This window comes from Festucalex cinctus, chromosome 2 (assembly GCF_051991245.1).
Source record: "Festucalex cinctus isolate MCC-2025b chromosome 2, RoL_Fcin_1.0, whole genome shotgun sequence".
Lineage (NCBI taxonomy): Eukaryota > Metazoa > Chordata > Actinopteri > Syngnathiformes > Syngnathidae > Festucalex > Festucalex cinctus.
In genome coordinates, this window is record NC_135412.1 from 23,859,464 (window position 1) to 23,879,852 (window position 20,389).

A 20,389-nucleotide genomic window follows, 5' to 3' on the forward strand; every position below is an offset into this window, starting at 1 on the left:
TTTTGACACAAAGCAGTGAGAGACAGCAACAATCCCTGCTGTAAAAAGGCCAGCTGACACAGTCAAACCAATGCTGATAAACACGAGGACACTGTCGCACTAAACTCCATAGAAATGCATAGAAATAAATGGACATGATGCCACTTGACCTCTTTTAGATATCAACATAAAAGTCATGCTGTATTAATACCAGGGATGCTGGCAGAATGTGTTCACTCTGGACGCAGGCAGCTACTTAAAATAGACACGCAAAAGACCAATATATGACATTAACGTGTCAGGTAATATCTTCCCCGCTGCATACTGCCATCTTGAGGCCACTTGTAGTACTCCACGGCTTGCTCTTGACAAGAAATAACTGGTTCTGACTGAAATGTTGCTATTTTGTATTTATTTCAACAGGAAGCACAGTGCTGAATTTAATGTGAAAGTACACGACAGAGGTTACATGACTCATACCCTAAAATTACTCATTTAAAGGGGAAGTCAACCTTTTAAACATTTCGTGACAATTTGTTCCAGACGTTTTTTTTTTTTATCCATCTCAGGGGGCGGCCATTTTGCCACTTGCTGTCAACTGAAGATGACATCCCAGTTGTGACCAATCACAGCTCACCTATGATTATGATGATGATGATTATTATTATTCCATCCATCCATCCATTTTCTTGACCGCTTATTCCTCACAAGGGTCGCGGGGGGTGCTGGCGCCTATCTCAGCTGGCTCTGGGCAGTAGGCGGGGGACACCCTGGACTGGTTGCCAGCCAATCGCAGGGCATATTATTATTATTATTATTACTATTATTATTTATTTACTTATTTATTGTGTATTGATTGTTCATATTGCATGCTGCTTTTTAATGTATGTTTTTTAGTGCTGTGTAGCCTGTAACCATTGTAGCACTTTGAGATTTGATTTCAAATGTAAAGTAAACAGACAAACGGAAAGTGAACAAATATAATGTCTTTATTATTACCGTACCTGTTTTCTGAAGCTGAGCTGTGATTGGTTGTTACCAGGGACCTGAGCAACAGTGACGTCATTTTCACTCGATATAGTAAGTGACAAAATGGCTGACTTCTGATATTGATTAAAAACTGCTGGATTTTGCTGCTTAACTCATATTATAATTCCACACAATATTAACCAGAATACAGCATTTAAACTATTTAGACATATTGTTGTCAAGAATTTGGGGGGAAATTTAACTGTATATTGTAGAAAAGTACAGCACGTTATATTACCTGTTCCTCCTTTTGACATGCTGACTTGGGTTTCCTGTTTTTCGCAGTACCATTTTTTACAGTCTTAATATTTGGTCTCTTGCATGTCACCACGCTTTCACAGTCAGAATCTTCCTTTTCCCTTTTCAGATGTGGCGTCTCCTTCAACTTTTGGAATTTCTTGAGATCGGCACAGAACGACACCTAAGCAACGGAAACACACTCTGTGGTTGCAAAGGACAAAATGGACGATTCGATGTTCGACGGTAAACGACTGACGACTTACTGACTGTGCCCAACCAGCGTAAGGACCCCACAGACTCCTGAAGAAATCACCTGCGTCATTCAAACACAGGTGAGCTAAAGCCAAGCGGATAGTTTGGAAATAACGCTCGACGCGACACGAACCGATGTCTTTGTGAAGCTTCTCTGTGATGCTTTTGGGTTCGTTGGCAACAGCGTATTTATAGTCACGCTTGGCGATTTGCCACACGTGCGTGTCAATCGGCACAGCGTCTGCCTTATCCAGGGACATCAAACAAACGCAATCTGCCACCTAAAGGAGAACACAAGTTTTATATTACAAGTTCATGACAGACTAGCTTGCCATTTAATCTTCTGTTACCTTAGTGCCCACTCCGGGGAGGGCACGCAGTGCATCGCGGGCTTCCAAATACGGGACACTGCGTAGACCTTCAAGCCATTTGTCACCACGGTTGTCCAAAATCTGCTTTGCACTCTGTTGCAAGAAGCGAGCTCTGTATCCAAAACCCAGTTCCCTCAGGCATGCTTCTACACTGCTGTCTACAAAGTACAAAATGCACGTTTGCTTAGATATTGAAAATATGGCATGTGTTTTATTATTATTTACTATTTTTGCTTGTTTAACCTTTTATGTGTGTGGAAAGGGGCTCTATTTATTTACTTATTTTTATTTTATTTTATTTTTTAATGTTTTTTTGTGTTTTTCTGGGGGGGGGGGGGGGGGGGGGGTTGTATTCTGTTTTTTCATTTATTATCGAAAACCTTGAAAATTATAATTAAAATATTGAAAGACATAACACCACATATATGGAGGACCCAAACTGCCAAAATTCAAAATAAATAAATGACTGAATAAAAAATGAATGACTAAAAGTGAAAATAAAAATCAATATAAAAAATATCATTCGAAAATTATATCCAAAAAAATATATATACACCGGTATGTATGTGTGTGTGTGTATATATATATATATATATATATATATATATATATATATATATATATATATATATATATATATATGTATATATAGAAAGAAATCAGTTTTTATTTTCACTTTTAGTCATTTATTTAATCAATTATTTATCTATTTATTTAGTCATTTCTATAGTCATTTATTTATTTAGTCTTATTTATTTTAAATTTTGGAAGTTTTGCATTTGGTGAAGAAAAATGCTTGTAAAGTCTGCAAAAACTGAAGATAAATTGCACTTTTATAATGGATTAATGGACCCCCTAAAATAAATAAATAAATAAATGAATAAATAAAAAGAACAGATCAGGACAAAATATTAGCAAGCTACAACAAGCCACACTTGCACCTGCTAACGAGGACAGCGAAGGGAAGTCGTAGTACGAGGTTTGATCCAGCCGGCACAGCAGGTTACCGCGGGCCTCGCACAGCCTCTCCACCATACCTTGGATACGCGAGATGTGGTTGTTGGACGTGCAAATGAAGGAAAAGAGACATTCGGTGGGGTCCTGGCGGAGCATTCTCACACCTATGGCAAGAAACATGAACATCGTGAGTCATTAGTTCTTGATAAAACGATGGCATGCGAGCATACGCTGACCAGTGAAGATGTCTGCAATTTTTTTGAAGTGCGGATCCGCTGCTCCCCATTTTCTGTACAGATCCCTCAAATTCACATTCAACTGGAAGTAATCTGTCAAAATGGTCTTGTCCTCTTTGTCATGCTCCTTCTCTTCCTTCTTCAGGGCTGCTTTCATCTGTGACTTGTTTTTCTCATTGATGAAAACACCACCCTTCCCTGCCATGACTCCTCTGTCGTTGCTTTTGTAAACATGGTACCACAAAGTGTCCTCTGTCTGAGTTAGAGTCCAAACGCGCCCTCCCATCACTCCAGTCCAGTGGCCGTCTGCCGTCTCCCTCCAGCTGTGGAAAAATATTAATGTTTGGTATGAATTTGAGCCTGTATGGTTGCCTGTATTGGTTTGGTTAAATAATGTAGCTTTGTTCATCCATCCATGCCAGCAATGTACGGTGGAAGGAAGAATAATTCAATGTTCTTCCACTAGAATGGCAGAAGCGACATTTTTATTTGTTAGGTGGTTCGCCGTGACGTTTTTTTTTTTTTTCCAATGTAAAACACATGTTTAAGCTCACTAGTCACTAGTAGTCTACTAGACGTACCGGAACGATTGCCCACAAGCAAGAGTGAGATCCAGTCGCAGCTCTGACTTCTCGCAGGCAAGAGATCTCCACGTGTTTACTCCCGACGACAGAACTGCATGTGATGCCATAACTTTACGCATTTGTTGGCAAGCGTGCATGCATCTAAAAGCTTCCCACGGTGAAAGGAACCTCGAGTTGCACCTTTGTCGCGATTGTTTACATACAGTACACCGGCGGAACTTCGATGACGTCAGACCGGAAGTTATCATCAGTCGCATGCTGCCAAAGTTGAAAAATTATTATTATTATTATTATTATTATTATTATTATTATTATTATTAGTCGTAGTCTTAGTAGTAGTAGTAGTAGTAGTAGTAGTAGTAGTAGTAGTAGTACTTATAAAATATGTGAGCAACATACCCTTACTACTTACATTTTTCTAAGGTATGACGTTGGGGTGACTTTTGTCACTATTTTGTTACATCGTTGGGAGGGGAAAAATATATAAAGAATAAATATATTATAACTGGCGATGATTGATAATAAAATGACAATATCAATCTGAAGTTATATTTCTCGTGGTCTGATTGGCCGTCTACAGACGTAAAGGGACTGTTAATCATATTTTTAAGAAAGAAGAGAATAGACACTGAAGTCACTTTCCGCGGATAAAAGCCCAAACAAACTAAAAACTGTTCTTTCATTGGCAAAAACAAAACAAAAAAAACGTTGCACCACGTTACATTGACACATGCATTACGGAGAAAATGTTGTGGTATGACGAAATGTGCCGTGTGTATGAGTAATCCATGATTATCTGGAATGATTTTCTGACGCAATATTTCTCAAATAGTGGTTCGTTACGCTTGTATGACATAAACGTTGTGATTGGCTATATTCCTTTTAGTAGGCGGTGCTTCATATTAAACCGTTACATGATTGGCTGAGTTGTCCAAACCCGCTTCTTCCAATTGGCTCCTATTTTTATTTCCCCTCCCCTTTGAAGCAAACAGGAAGCAGTTTCTCTCTTTCTCGAAGTAGCGAGGTTGTAGTGAGGTGGTGTTTTGGTGTTCACCTGAACCTGTCGGAGAAAAGTGACAATAATGGACGATACATCGACACTTTTCATTTCCATCGGGCTTAGTGAGCAGAAAGCGAAAGAAACGCTGAAAAATGCGGCGCTGAGTACCACCTTGAAGAGCGCAATCGTTCAGGTTTGACTCCCGCATCTATTCATGGAACTCATAGTAGGGACAGCTGTGACAGCCGCACACTGATCACTTCTTGTGTTGCAACAAACTTGAGAAATTATGTGTGTATTTATGTGATCGGTAAAAAGAATTTGACATATTTCTCTTTACTTGAGTATACTACAGCTGCGTAGTTTCCAATGAGGGTCACATGGAGTTTATTTTCACTTTCATGTCTCTTCCTAAGTGGCAAGTGTTAACATAATTATTGTTGATGCCTGTTGATGGTCTTTTTGTTGTTGTTAAAGTCACAACCCATTTGTTAATGAAGGTCAAAAGTTGTGTTCTTATTTCTGGTTTGCTTGTAACTATTTCTCTAGGCTCGCAGTGTCAGTGGAGCAACAGAAGTGGACAAAGCAACGGGGACATTGTTGTACAGCCTGGCCTCTCGCCTCAAAGACACAAAACGTCTGGCATTCCTCGTAGAAAACGTAGCTCTGCGCAAAATAACCACAGAGCAACAACTCGCAGGTAAGTTGCGACATGCTGCAACACCTCACCTATAGGTGGAGTTGTATATAGTCATTTAACTGGCTCATAGCATTTCACATTTGTGTGTTGCACTGATTCGTGTTTTATCTTCACTTTAAAAACTCCTTAAATCCTTCTTGAGGATTATCTAATGAGTGAGTTTTCTCAACACGATAAGAACATTAATCATTTGATATAACATTTTATATAGTTTACCATTTGTTGTCATACTCTGTGCTCCACTTCATTTCTACTGCTACTGCACATTTAGGGGCCATGTTGGGGCAGCAGGTAATTGCCCGAGTTTGTCTAATGGTAAATATGCTCCTGCCCACATAAATGAGTCACACACCGAGGGCTGGGCGATATGGCCAAAAAATAAAATCTCGATTTTTTGCAGTCATTCAGGACAATTACGATTTTAATCGATTTTAACCTAATAAATCCAACAAACACTTAAAGGCTTCATTTATTCAAAATGTTCAGACACCAGTAACGTATACTGATTCTAGATCAGTTTTAATGCAAAATTACATCACATAAAAGCATTTGGATGTAACAGAACAACAGCTTTTAATCATCCAGAAGACAAAATTCGATTTCACGATTTAGCAAATTTTCAACAATTCGATTTTTTAAAATGACGATGTATCGAATTAATTCGATTTATTGCCCAGCCCTACACACACCCTTGTAAAAATCACGCGCAGTTATTTAGATTAATAGTTGCCTAACCCATACTGATAATTTGCTTTCAATATCAGGCCAGATTGATATTTAACAGAGAAGGCAAACCATTAACTTTTTTTTGCAGTTGATTGCATCATGTTGCCCCACTTGACCTGCTTGCACACAATAAATAGATACTTTACTGTTTATATTGTAAAAAAAAAAAAAAAAGAGAGAAGAAATGTTCATGCATCAGATTTATATAGTTTCTTTTTTTTCCCCTTTTGTTTTCACACATTCAACACCCTTAACATTGGATGGTGACAGTAAAGTATGTATGGAATCATAGCTGCCAGGGGCAGGCTGACTGAATGTTGATTTCGGAATCCGCAGCTGCTTTGGAATTTTTTAAGATTCACCCCGAGGACAGCCTCGACCAGAGTGAGTTTAATGAAGCCTGTGGAGTGGGTGTGGTCATAACACCAGAGCAGATTGAAGATGCCGTAAGTACGCACTGATGTGAACAACTTACAAGCTTTAATTTAATGTGCACTGCTCAGTGACAGGAAATTGTTTGCGCAGGTGGAGTCTGTGATCAAGAAGCACAAAGAACAGCTTGAAAAGGAGAGGTATCACTTCAACATGGGCCTGCTAATGGGTATGATCGCTCACCTAGCTGGGCCGATATTCTCTGAAACTAGTGAGAGTGACGCTGCGCAGACAGAAGGTCTAAATTGTGGTTTTGCCGTTTGGTGCAGGAGATGTGCGCTCCGCTCTAAAATGGGCTGATGGCAAAGTTCTCAAGAATGAGGTGGACATGCAGGTAGGTCTGAAAAAAAAGGTGCATTGGGAGTACAGTATGTGACAGACCTGCAATGTAATTAGCTTTACCTATCAATAGTAAATGACTCCACCTTTGCTTCTTAAGGTCCTGCACCTTTTAGGCCCCAAGACAGAGGCTGATCTTGAGAAAAAATCGAAGGTAACTCGGAAAATTGATATTTTTCATGTATTTATTTATATTTATTTATTTTACCATTTGGGTTAGTTAGGCTGACTTCTTTTAACACTTTTCAGTATTCAAGTTAAAAAAAAACTGCCTAGATCTTCAAATATTGATATCTCATAATTGTCTTGCTGCAATAAAGAAAATATTGACATTTCAAAATGTCTTTTTCTTTTAAAACCATGCAGCCCCAGAAAAATAAAGCTGAAAATGAGGTGAAGACGAAAAAAGACGAGGTGACACTTAATGGTAAGGTCCAGGATTGGACTTCAATTAGGTTTGTGTATTTTTCTCAGCGCTGTCAAACGATTATTATTATATATTTTTTTTTAAATCAGATTAATCCATCCATCCATCCATTTTCTTGACCGCTTATTCCTCACAAGGGTCGCGGGGGCTGCTGGCGCCTATCTCAGCTGCTTCTGGGCAGTAGGCGGGGGACACCCTGGACTGGTTGCCAGCCAATCGTAGGGCACACAGAGACGAACAACCATCCACACTCACACGCACACCTAGGGACAATTCGGAGAGCCCAATTAACCTGCCATGCATGTCTTTGGAATGTGGGAGGAGACCGGAGTACCCGGAGAAGACCCACGCGGGCACGGGGAGAACATGCAAACTCCACCCAGGAAGGTCCGAGCCTGGACTCGAACCGGAGACCTCAGAACTGGGAGGCGGACGTGCTAACCACTCGACTACCGTGCCGCCCATCAGATTAATCACATCTTAGAATTTTGTTTCATCACAATTAATCACATAATTGAAAAGGTTTTTTAACAACATTTTTTTTTTTGCCCACCCAATCTGACGAACTCCAGTTATGCATTAATTCTTTCGCCATTTAATGTTATGATGTCTTCCACATTTTTGACCCACTGCACACTCTCATCCTCTTCTTTTTTCTAATCAGTTAATTACTTCATAATTAAAAAAAAAAAAAAAAAGGCCTCAATATTTTTGACTCGAACAAATATTCTGAATGTCATATGTAAACATGTATTAAATGCTTTACTTTAATGCATGTAGTTATTAGGGATGTAACGATATCCAAACATCACACAATACAATATTATCACTGTATTGTCGGGAGGTTGGCAATACATAAAAAAAGGCTCAATTTTGTAAAAAAAAAAAAAAGAGCTTTTACTTAAACCCCCCCCCCCACACACACACACACACACACACACACACAATATTGTGGTTTTTTTTTTTAGACATTACAGCAATGCATAATAACAACATACAATCTCTAATAATACTTAACATTGAGGCACTTACTTGCTAATGCACGCGCACGTTGAGTTCCTCCACATATTGACTCGTTACACAAGACAAGCATATTACGTTCCGCTTCGTCTGACCAATAGCGTTGATTTTAAACATACAGGACTGTCTCAGAAAATTAGAATATTGTGACAGTCCATTATTTTCTGTAATGCAAATAAATAAGCACAAATGCCATACATTCTGGATTCATTACAAATCAACTGCAATATTGCAAGCCTTTTATTGTTTTAATATTGCTGATTATGGCTTTATTTTTTACTTGGTCTGAGAAAATATTTTGAGATAGGATATTTGAGTTTTCTTAAGCTGTAAGCCATAATCAGCAATATTAAAATAATAAAAGGCTTGCAATATTTCAGTTGATTTGTAATGAATCCAGAATGTATGGCATTTTTTCTTATTTAACTCATTCACTCTCAGCCATTTTCACAGAAGTAATCCCGTTCGCTCCCAGTTGTTTTACTGAATTTTGACTGATTTTGCAAGGCCCACAGAATATATAAAAGCATGGAACCTATCAAAAGAAACATTAAAGTCTCTTCTATCATCAGGAAAAAAAGTATGTTTCTATCTGTTTCCGTTTTGCACCAATTAGCATTAGAAGTGAGCTAAGTTTCATCTGTTTTCACAAATCTATTTAAAATTGTAAGTAATTTAGCTTTTTTTCTAGATGGCCCTGGTTGATCTCCTTTGCTCTGCTGCCACCTGCTGGCCGTTTGTGTAATAACTACCATTTCTGCAACCGTTCTTTGCAGTGGAGAGGCTGCATCAAAGCCTTCTGTATGCTTTAGCATAAAAAACAAACAAACAAAAAAACGTATAAATACGTCTTTGGGACACTTAAAACATTAAAAAAACGTATTTACACGTTATTGGGAGCAAATAAGTTAATTCCATTACAGAAAATATTGGACTTTATCACAATATCCTAATTTTCTGAGACAGTCCTGTAGAAGGGCCAAAACATGCCTTGTGAAAATTAAACTGCACTAAAAAAAAAAACTAGCCACCAGAGGGTGCTAGAACTGCACAAATGGAAATCAACCGGACTTTAAAAAAAAAAAAAAAAAGTGCTGCTGCTTTTAATATCGTGACATGACGACGGTGATATATTGTGGCAGTTTTAATATCACGATATTGTCGTTATCGTTACATCCCTAGTAGTTATGATTATTGCTCAAACACTACCTCAGCTCCCTTTAATGTAACCATCCGCTGTCAAGCTAAAGGATCATCTGCGGTCAAATGTAATCGTGTAATTAATCTGCGTTAATACATGATTAATGCAATACTTTTTTTGTGATTAATTAATTAGTTAACGCTTTAACTTTGACAGCCCTAGTATTTTTTTATTTTTCATATTTGTTGTTTAGGTGAGGTCACAGCTGTGGAGGGCAAATCACTGATGGAGCAGCTGAGGGGAGAAGCTCTGAAATTCCACAAACCAGGTGATAAAGGAAACCAAATACAAACCCAAATACTGTGCGAACAATTTGCTCCATACTAAGCATCAATACTGTATCTCTTAACCGATAAGCAGGCGAGAACTATACAACTGAGGACTATGTGGTTACCCCAAACACAATGGACTTGCTCAAAAAGCACTTGGAGCTATTTGGTGGACAGGTGAGTTCACGCGTAGACAAGAAGCAAAAGAATAATGACCAAATTTGACTGATGTCTTAACTCTTGCAGATCCGTACCCGTTTCCCTCCTGAGCCCAACGGCATCCTTCACATTGGACACGCCAAAGCCATTAACTTTAATTTTGGTTATGCAAAGGTACATCCTTTTCTTCCATTTTCCATTTTCCATCTCCAGTCAAGGCAGCTATTAAACAACGCCGCTTGCATTCTTACCCAGGCAAACAACGGAATTTGTTTCTTGAGATACGATGACACAAATCCAGAGAAGGAGGAAGAAAAATACTTCACTGCCATCAAGGACATGGTCGAGTGGCTCGGTGAGTTGGTGATAGGGCTGTGCAATTAATTACAATTTCAATTATTAAACTTCACAATTACAAAATCAACATAATTAAAAAAAGAAAAAGATTTGAATTGTTGAGTTGTTTAAATTTATACATTTGTACCCTTTTTAATTAAAAAAAACACACATTTTGTTTCTTCCAAAAGGAGCTTGCATAATAATAGTGTTTCAAAGAATTTTTGTTGTTTTAATATATATATATATATATATATATATATATATATATATATATATATATATTGCATTTAAAGGGATACTTGACTAATTGAGCCATTTTCAGCAGTAAAAACAAAAAAAGTTCATATTTTGCCTATAATTAATGTGGTGACTTCATTATTTTTCATGTACAATTAAAACCTTTAAAAACTCATTTTTCTACTTGCTGTCGACTGATGATGACATCACCTGTGCTGAGGAAGTAGGTAACGGCCAATCATGGCTCAGTTCGCTGAACAACCCCGGAAAACAGGTGAGCCATGATTGGCCGTTACCTACTTCCTCAGCACAGGTGATGTCATCATTAGTCGACAGCAAGTAAAAAAATTACTTTTTAAAAATAATGACGTTATCAAATTCATTCTAACTTTTCACTGCTGAAAATTGTTCAATGAGTCAAGTATCCCTTTAAAGTGATACTTCACTTATTTAGCCCATTATAGCAATAAAAAGTTAAAGGGATCGTTCGGCTTTTTTAACATGAATCTCAATTTGATCCTCACCTCCCGTGTGTGCGATCAGCACTGACTTACCCCCGACAGCGTTCTGCGCCACGCGTTCTGGTTCGGCGTTGGACGAGAGGAAAATACTTCCGCCGAAAAGGCAAACAACTTCAGGCGGAAGTATCAGCTAGCTGGCTGCAGTGCGTCGGTTAGCGTTCTACAGGGCGCCGCGTAGTGATACGAACGAACGAACAGAAAAGTAGTGGCTGGCGGTAATGGCGTCTGACTTCATTCAGAAAAGAGTATTGTGATGGAAATGTATCACGCTTTTGAAAACAAAAAGTTTTTAGAAGAAAAACGCTTTATTTCCGAGACCCCAGCCAGCTTGCTGGACTATTTTCCTCTCGTCCAACGCCGAACCAGAACGCGTGTCACAGAACGCTGTCGGGGGTAAGTCAGTGCTGATCGCACACACGAGAGGTGAGGATCAAATTGAGATTCATGTTAAAAAAGCCGAACGATCCCTTTAATACTTTGTGTATAATTAATTTGATACTTTCATTATTTTTCACATACAATTTAGTACCTTTAAAAACACATTTTGCAACTTGCTGTCGACTGAAAATGACATCACAAGGGCTCAGGTAACCAATCACAGCTCACCTGTTTTCTAGGTTTGGTCATGTGACATTCACAAGCTGAGCTGTGATTGGTTACCTGAGCCCTTGTGATGTCATTTTCAGTTGACAGCAAGTTGCAAAATGTGTTTTTAAAGGTACTAATTGTACATGAAAAATATTGAAAATATCAAATTTATTATAGGCAAAATATTCATATTTGACTGCCAAAAATGGCTAAATAAGTAAAATAGGATGAGATTGACTAACTATGATTAAAAAAAAAAGTATCCCTTTAAACATTTTCCTGTTTTGTGCAAAAAAAAAATGATTTCAATTTATTACCAAAATAATCATGATTAACTCACTTACTCCCAGCCGTTTTCGCTCCCGGCTGTTTTACTGGATTTTGCAAGTGCCACAGAATATTGTGTTCTATTGCTATAAAAACATGGAACCGACCAAAAGAAAGGTTAGTCTCTTCTTATATCAGGGGAAAAAAAAAAATATTTCTATCTGTTTCATTAGAATATAACAAAATTTCACCATTATTCACAAATCGGTTTAAAGCTGGACAAAACAGTTTGTTGCAACATGGCCCTGGTTGAGCTCTTATACTCTGCTGCCACCTGCTGGCCGTTTTTGTAATAACTTCCATACTTATCATTAAAAAAAATTAAAAAACGTAGAAATTTGTGTTTGGAACACTGGTAGTATTTACAACAAAACGGATTTATACGTTTTTGGGAGCAAATGAGTTAATATGTTCTTAATAATCGAGCATTCCTAGTTGATGATTTGTTTCTCCATGCATAAAATTGGCATCTTAACATTATGATCTTGCACAGGCTACACGCCGTACGCAGTCACGCACGCATCGGACAACTTCCAGCAACTCTACGATCTTGCACTTGAACTCATTCGCAGGTGAGTGCTTCAAGTTTTTTTTGTATTTGTGTTTACAATTGCACAATTAATGGTAGGATAGACGATATTTTTATTTTTTTGCCATTTGTCTTCCATCAGGGGCCATGCGTATGTGTGCCACCAGAAGGGGGAGGAGCTGAAGGGCCACAATACTCCTCCGTCCCCGTGGCGGGACCGTCCCATTGAAGAATCTCTGGTTTTGTTTGAGAGGATGAAAAAGGGGATGTTTGCCGAGGGCGAGGTCACGCTCAGGATGAAGACCGTCATGGAGGATGGAAAAATGGATCCCGTGGCATACCGAATCAAATACACGCCGCATCATCGAACAGGAGATGAATGGTAGGCCAAGTCATCTCAAGTTTTTCAGTCAAATACTACAATACCTGAATTCCTGTAATGTTTTTCTTCAGGTGCATCTATCCCACTTATGACTACACCCACTGTTTGTGCGACTCCATTGAAAATATCACACATTCACTCTGCACCAAAGAGTTCCAGGCCAGGTAAAGTCATTGGTTATATTTTTTCTTTCATTTTTGGTGGTACACTAAATTAATTTGGTGTGAAAATGTTTTGTTTTGTTGGCAGGCGGTCATCATATTACTGGTTATGCAACGCTCTGGATGTGTACTGCCCTGTTCAGTGGGAATATGGCCGCCTCAACCTCACCTACACCGTGGTGTCCAAGAGGAAGATCATCAAATTGGTGGAGAACGTAGCGGTTAGGTAAAATGGCAAAATCAAGTTTTTTTTTTTCACATTTTTAAGGACAAAGAGAATGTCCCATGTGGTACCAAATTTGGCATTGGCTTTGTGAAATTATTCTTTTGATTTTGGAATAGAACAAGTGCATGCCTACTGATGTTTGTAGTTACTAGGGATGTAACAATAATAACAATATCGTGATAGCGCGATATTAAAACTGCCACAAAATATCGTCGTCGTCATGTCACGATATTAACTCATTCACTGGCAGCCATTTTCATTGAAGCAACCCTCTTCGCTCCCGGCTGTTTTACTGGATTTTGACTGATTTTGCGAGGCCCACAGAATATTGTGTTCTATTGCTTAAAAAACATGGAACTTACCAAAAAAAAGATTAGTCTGTTCTTTTATCAGGAAAAAAGTATATTTATTTCTAACTGTTTCTGGTTTGCAGCAGTTAGCATTAGAATATAGCTAAGTTTAATCAATATTCACACATCTATTTAGAATTATGAGCAATTGAGCTTTTTTTTTAACATGACCCTGGTTGATCTCTTATACTCTGCTGCCACCTGCTGGCCGTTGTTGTAATTACTACTAATTTTACTACATCAAAGCCTTCTGTGTGCTCTAGCATAAAAAAAAAATATTAAAAAACTTATAAATACGTCTTTGGGACACTTAATACATTTAAAATAGAACGTATTTACCGGTATACGTTTTTGGGAGCAAATTAGTTAAAACATTATTTATTTATTTTTTTAAGTAAGGTTGATTTCCATTTGTGCAGTTCTAGCACCCTCTGGTGGCTAGTTTTTTTAGTGCAGTTTAATTTTCACAAGGCATGTTTTGGCCCTTATATGTTTAAAATACATTCTAATGGTCAGACGAAGCGGAACGTATAATATGCTTGCCTTGTGAACCGAGTCAATATGTGGAGGAACTCGACGTGTGCGTGCATTAATAAATTAGTGCCTCAATATTAATTAAGTCTTATTAGAGATGGTACGTTGTTTATATGCATTGCTGTAATGTACAAAAAACTCAATATTGTGTTGTTGTTTTTTTAAGTATAAGATTTTTTTACAATATTCTGTGACCTTTTTTTATATCACCAACCTCCCCACAATATTGTGATAATTATCGTATCGTGACCTTCATATTGTGATATTATTGTATCGTGATGTTTGGTTATTGTTACATCCCTAGTAGTTACATCAGATCTATAGCAGGAACAAAAACAATAAAAAAAAATAAATAAATAAATTATTACTGCTCATATAAATTACAAACAAGTACAGATGAATGTAGACGTTGACATACAAAGCCAACAGTATGTGCAGTATTGACTAAATAAACCTCGAGTAAAGTATTCATGATACAACAGTGTTAAATCTCTGTTGATTTGACATGTATCCTGCCTGTCAAATTTCAGAGACTGGGACGATCCTCGCCTCTTTACCTTAACAGCACTTAGGAGGAGAGGCTTCCCGCCGGAGGCCATCAACAACTTCTGCGCTCGGGTAAGCAAGAATAGTAGAGGAATGGCTGAAGAGTCCCTTGTAAAACATTATTTTCCGAAACGTTTCTAGGTGGGCGTCACGGTTTCCCAGACGACCACCGAGCCGCATCTTCTGGAAGCGTGTGTCCGGGACGTGCTCAACGAGACGGCCCCACGAGCCATGGCCGTGTTGGAACCTCTCAAAGTCACCATCGTAAACCTTCCGGAGGGCTCAAAGGTACGTTTGATGGAAAAAAATATTGTAGTTTAAAAAAAAAAAAGCAAACTAAAAAAACACACACAATATTGTGCTTTTGTACATAACAGCAATGCATATAAATAACCTACAATCTCTAATAACACTTCATATTGATGCACAAACATGTTAATGTGCGCACACATTGAGTTCCTCCACATATTGACTGGGTTCACAAGCATATTACGTTCCCCTTTGTCTGACCATTAGCGTGTATTTCAAACCCAGAAGGGCCAAAACATGCCTTGTGAAAATTAAACTGCACCAAAAAAAAGTAGCCACCAGTGGGTGCTAGAACTGCACAAATGGAAAATCAACCCGAATTTTTAAACAGATGTGCTGCTTTTAATATCGTCACATGACGACGATATATCGTGGCAGTTTTAATATCGCGGTATCACAATATTGCCATTACCTTTACATTCCTAGTCAAACGTCTCTTAATCAAATACTGTAATCAATCTGATCAGGGGGTACGCTTGACCCCCCTTGGATCATATTTCTTCATTAAATTAAGGCCGAAAGCGCCTGGCCAAACATGCCTCTAAAACCTTTGGGTGACTTTGGCGTCACCCCCCGAAAACCTGAAGTTTTTCTGGAAATTCAACAATATTTAATAAAAATAATTGATATCTCCGCTCCTGAAGCACATAGAAACACAATTCCAAAAACATTTCACACCTGTGGCGTTCACACAAACCTAAGTTTATTATTACTAACCTTCAATATGTATATATTTTTTTTTAATCAACAAACAAATGTCACATCATTCTGCGGGAATAATTACCTTCAACACTGGAGCGCATATTGTAATAACCTCGGGGAATCGAGTGGTAATTAATTAGTCGTTGAAATTTTCAACAACCTCATTGTTTACAAACGTATTTCTTAACAATATCCCACTGGCGACTGGTTACGCTGATTCGAATTCCTCCAACGCCGTCGTCAATCATGTCATTTATTTCATAACTCCCGCGAATATGCGTAAGCCAAAAATGCTCAAATAAATAATTCCAGGACATGCTACGAGGCCTACCTCACCCTCTCGTGTATGTTCCTGGTGCATTTCATCGGCAAAGAGACCCAGAATTGGTAAAAAAAAACAAAACAAAATGACATATCCGCTGTCCCGGCTGTAGAGGGAGAAGAGTGCTGGAGCGCTCCCCGGCTTTAACGGTCAAAGCGCGATCACATTTTGGACAAGTCGTTGCTTTCCAATTTTACTGGGATAGTCTGAGGAATGGCCTCTTCTGTTCCAGCATGACTGTGCATTAGTGCAAAAAGGGAAAAAAAAGCAAGGTACATAATGATATCGTTCGGAAGAATATGAAATGCATTCAGTATGAACCAAGTTTATTTTAGTTAACTAAAACTAACGAGAAAATTCAAATAACAATCTCGTTCATGAAATAAAATAAAAACGAAAATGCTTTTTAACTTATCACTCGCAGCCATTTTCACTGAAGCAATCCCGTTCGCTCCTGGCTGTTTTACTGGATTTTAGCTGATTTTGCAAGACCCACGGAATATTGTGTTCTATTGCTATAAAAACATGGAACCTACCAAACGAAAGATTAAAATCTCTTCTTTTGTTAAGAAAAAAAGCATATTTCTATCTGTTTCCGTTTTGCAGCAATTAGCATTAGAATATAGCTAAGTTTCATCATCATTCACAAATCTATTTAGAATTGTGAGTAATTGAGTTGATCTCCTTTGCTCTGCTGCCACCTGCTGGCCATTTTTCTAATAACTACCATTTCTGCAACCGTTCTTTGCAGTTGAGAGGCTGCATCAAAAGCCTTCTGTATGTTCTTGCACACGTGTCAAGATCCGGTCCTCGAGGGCCAGAGTCCTGCATGTTTTCGAGGTTTCTCTTCCAACGCACCTGATTCAATGATCAGGATAATTATCAGGCTCCTTCAGAGCTTGCTGATGAACTTAAATATGAATCAGCTGTGTTGAAAGTGGGAAACCTGCAGGACTGCGGCCCTCGAGGACTGCAGTGTGACACCTATGCTCTAACATAAAAAAACGTATAAATACGTCTTTGGGACACAAAACATTTAAAATATAACGTATTTATATGTTTTGGGGAACAAATGAGTTAAAAAACAAAAACTAACTGAAACTACATTTTATGTTTACAAAACTAAAACTAACTATAATGATAGCAAAAATGTCCGTTTTATTCTTTGGTCATTAATTTAACGCATGATCCTTTGGGGATAATTTTAAATGTGATTTGAAGTTGATTTATTTTGATATTAACGGGATCAAGGATGTTTGAAAGTGTGTCAAGTAACTAAACCTAATAAAAATACTAACAGAACCACCCTGGAAACTAATTAAAACTAACTAAATTTAAAAAACAAAACTCGAAAAAAAATCTCTAATAACTATAATAAACTATAATAACCCTGGTATGAACCAAAACAATCTCTTTCGATCAATGGTGATCTCTAACCTAATAAATGTTGTTCTGGATGAATGGATCAAATGCCCCCGGATACTGATACGGGGATGTAAATGATCTCCCATGCCCTTCTCGCCTCTGTCAGTCAGAAGTACAAGTGCCAGACTTCCCCGCTAATGAGGCCAAGGGCAGCCACACGGTGCCATTTAAAAGCACCATCTTCATTGAACAAAGTGACTTCAGAGAGGTTTGTTACACACACGCACACACAAAAAGCACCCATGGCTGAGTAATTGTAACTGTAGATAGACGATGATGGTACTTTATCTTTTTCAGGTGATGGAGAAAGGCTACAAGCGTCTGACCCTGGAACAGCCCGTAGGCTTAAGGCATGCCGGCTATGTTATCTCTGTAAAGAAGGTCATCAAGGTACGACTCAGCAGTGTTGTGCGTTTTTGTTTTTTGCATCATCATGCTCATATCCTGCATGCGTTCGTGCATGCATGCTCTATTCCAGGACGCTCAGGGTCAAGTGGTGGAACTCGAGGTGAGCTGCTGCAGCTCTGATACAGCAGAGAAACCAAAGGCCTTCGTCCACTGGGTTAGCGAGCCACTCAAGTGTGAAGTGCGCATCTACGAAAGGCTGTGAGTTGTCGTGAATAACGCCACTTTTACAGTGGATATCAAAGTCAAAGCCATGTTCAAAACAGTGATAATTTCGTCAATTAAAAATTTTTGTCATAATTTTCGTCACGGACATTTTTTTTCCCGATGAAAATTTAACGAAAACTAAAATGGAAGCCATTAATTGAGACTGTAACGATAACTAAAATTGACTGACAGTTTCGTCAATGACTAAAATGAAAATGAAAACAACACAGTAATGAAAATTCACACAATCCAATCAGAAGGAACGAAATGGGGGTTGGAGAAAAGAACCACTCAGAAACTGTTCACTGCACTTTTTTTATTGCTCAAACATGTTCACATTCATTGTGCAGCTGTAAGATTAATCTCGAGCAATTATGCACTTTTTTTTTTAATTTAGTCTCTTTTCTTTTTTTTTTGGATTAAACTAAAATATATTCAGATGACTAAATTATGACTAAAACTTGAATTAATTTGAGTCAAAACTATAACTAATTTAACATTTCTGGTCAAAATGAACACAGTAAATAGTAAGTTAACAAAATTAGATGAATGGGAAAAGGAGCGTGCCAACATCCAACACCTGGAAAATGAATCCTCACAGAAGTAAAATGAGAAAATGTCATAACCATAAACACCACAATAAAACAAGTGTTGTCATCGTTGGCCTCTGTCACAGATGCAAGACTCGAGAACTTTTGCATTCCAAACGTGTGCATCCCAAAGAAAGGATATTAATGTTTCTACTTTTACCTTGTTTATAGATTCCTACACAAACATCCCGAGGATCCAGCTGAGGTCCCTAATGGCTTCCTGAGTGACATCAACCCAGTGAGTGGCCCTCACACGCCTGAATGGGGCTTTTGAATTCTCATCATTGGATCGTAGTAGATTCATTAAAAAAAAACAAAAAAACTTTTTTCCCCCCCCCCAAATGCAGAATTCTATGCAAGTGATCAATAGTGCCTTCGTTGATACGTCTGTCAAGGGAGCAAAAGTTCTTGACAAATTCCAGTTTGAAAGAGTCGGCTACTTCTCTTTGGACCCTGACACCACCGCAGACAAGGTACATTGAAACCGCTGCCTGATGCGAAATAGTCGAAAATGAATAGCTTATAACTGCAACCATATTGTAATGTCTTTTTTCCAACTCGACTAAGTGCAATTTCTGGAGAAATTGTGTGGGAATGCTGAAAGCTGAATGCTAATATCTGAATGCTAAGATTTGAATGAATGTGGAATGCTTATGAAGTAAATTGAGAGATAAATTATGACCTCCTGGTTACTGGATAATGCACTTTACCAACTCTACCACTAAGCAGTATCAGACACCTGGTAATGATGATAAGTTATATATATGGAAGTGGGCGTGGAAAGTGATACTTGGAAAAAGTTCACTGTCTGTCCCATTGAAAATGAATGTGGAAAAGTTGATATTTAATGTTAAATTGCGCCAATACTGTTACTGTAAGTCATGTAGAGTCAGATGATATATACCCCAGGAGGCGTGAATTTTTGAAGCTCGTTGAAATTTGAACAGTGTAAATTGGAAGTATTATGTAGGAGTTGTTACGCGGCAAATAAAAAGTGTGGAGAATAAAAATCACAATAACATATATGGGAATGCTTCCCACAATAAGCTCATGTTACTTTTTCTTTTTAACATTCACTCTTGTCTTCTTTGTCATTGCAGCTGGTCTTCAACAGGACAGTTACTCTCAAAGAGGATCCGGGGAAGATTTAAATGTGTGGTTGCGATCAAGCTGTGTGTCCCTCCCACTTCCCAAGAGCCCACAGATACATGCCAAAATCATTTGCATCATGTTGTGTATAAAGACAGCATTTTTTTTTTTAACATTGAAATAATTCAGACCATATTTGGGAACAGCATTCTTCCACATGCATCTCAATTGGAAAATATATATGTTTTTTAATTTGTTTCTACAATATTCATCATGAAACTGGTGAGTGGAAGTACTTTCGGATCTTTAGTGTCAAACTTTGCAACGTCCGTGTGAAATTACGACTTATTTGTAATTGCTTACTGTTACCTCATCAGTTGTGCAATGCATACCATAATACCTGAATTTCATAACAGCGTTGTCTCTTGTCGTGTTGCAGAGGTGATGTTCTCAAATCCATGACGTCATTTTCTTTTTGTCACCGAGGGTGCTCTCGTGTATCAGGGAAAATTAAAATAGATTAAAAAACAAGTTTTTGTCTACTTCTCAATAAGTAACAAATACGATTAACCTAATGAGATCCCATTTAGTGGTTGTAGTCATTCTAATCTATCATACATCATGCAGACATACAAGGAGTGAAAGGCGTGTGTAAAATTGGTGGACTCGAACCATAACC

At 38.1% G+C, this 20,389-nt stretch overlaps 2 protein-coding genes across 2 annotated transcripts; one reads left to right on the forward strand and one right to left on the reverse strand.

Annotated features, from left to right (window-relative positions):
* Window positions 1–403: 403 nt before the first annotated feature.
* Window positions 404–3,893, reverse strand: ogg1 (8-oxoguanine DNA glycosylase). The gene is made up of 7 exons (XM_077513850.1): window positions 3,646–3,893; window positions 3,065–3,387; window positions 2,813–2,992; window positions 1,851–2,029; window positions 1,634–1,781; window positions 1,512–1,561; window positions 404–1,429 (listed from the first exon to the last, which is right to left on the reverse strand). The coding sequence occupies exons 1-7, from the start codon at window positions 3,783–3,785 to the stop codon at window positions 1,238–1,240; spliced, it is 1,212 nt and encodes a 403-aa protein (XP_077369976.1). The 5' UTR covers window positions 3,786–3,893; the 3' UTR covers window positions 404–1,237.
* Window positions 3,894–4,640: 747 nt separating this feature from the next.
* On the forward strand, window positions 4,641–20,241 carry qars1 (glutaminyl-tRNA synthetase 1). The gene is made up of 23 exons (XM_077513852.1): window positions 4,641–4,841; window positions 5,198–5,348; window positions 6,411–6,520; window positions 6,600–6,675; window positions 6,776–6,840; window positions 6,946–6,999; window positions 7,212–7,272; window positions 9,687–9,761; window positions 9,854–9,939; window positions 10,009–10,095; window positions 10,177–10,276; window positions 12,427–12,505; window positions 12,605–12,844; window positions 12,916–13,008; window positions 13,094–13,231; window positions 14,646–14,733; window positions 14,803–14,949; window positions 17,526–17,627; window positions 17,717–17,809; window positions 17,898–18,025; window positions 18,793–18,859; window positions 18,969–19,094; window positions 19,722–20,241. Exons 1-23 carry the CDS (start codon window positions 4,731–4,733, stop codon window positions 19,770–19,772), a joined length of 2,328 nt encoding a protein of 775 aa, XP_077369978.1. The 5' UTR covers window positions 4,641–4,730; the 3' UTR covers window positions 19,773–20,241.
* The last annotated feature ends 148 nt before the right edge of the window (window positions 20,242–20,389 follow it).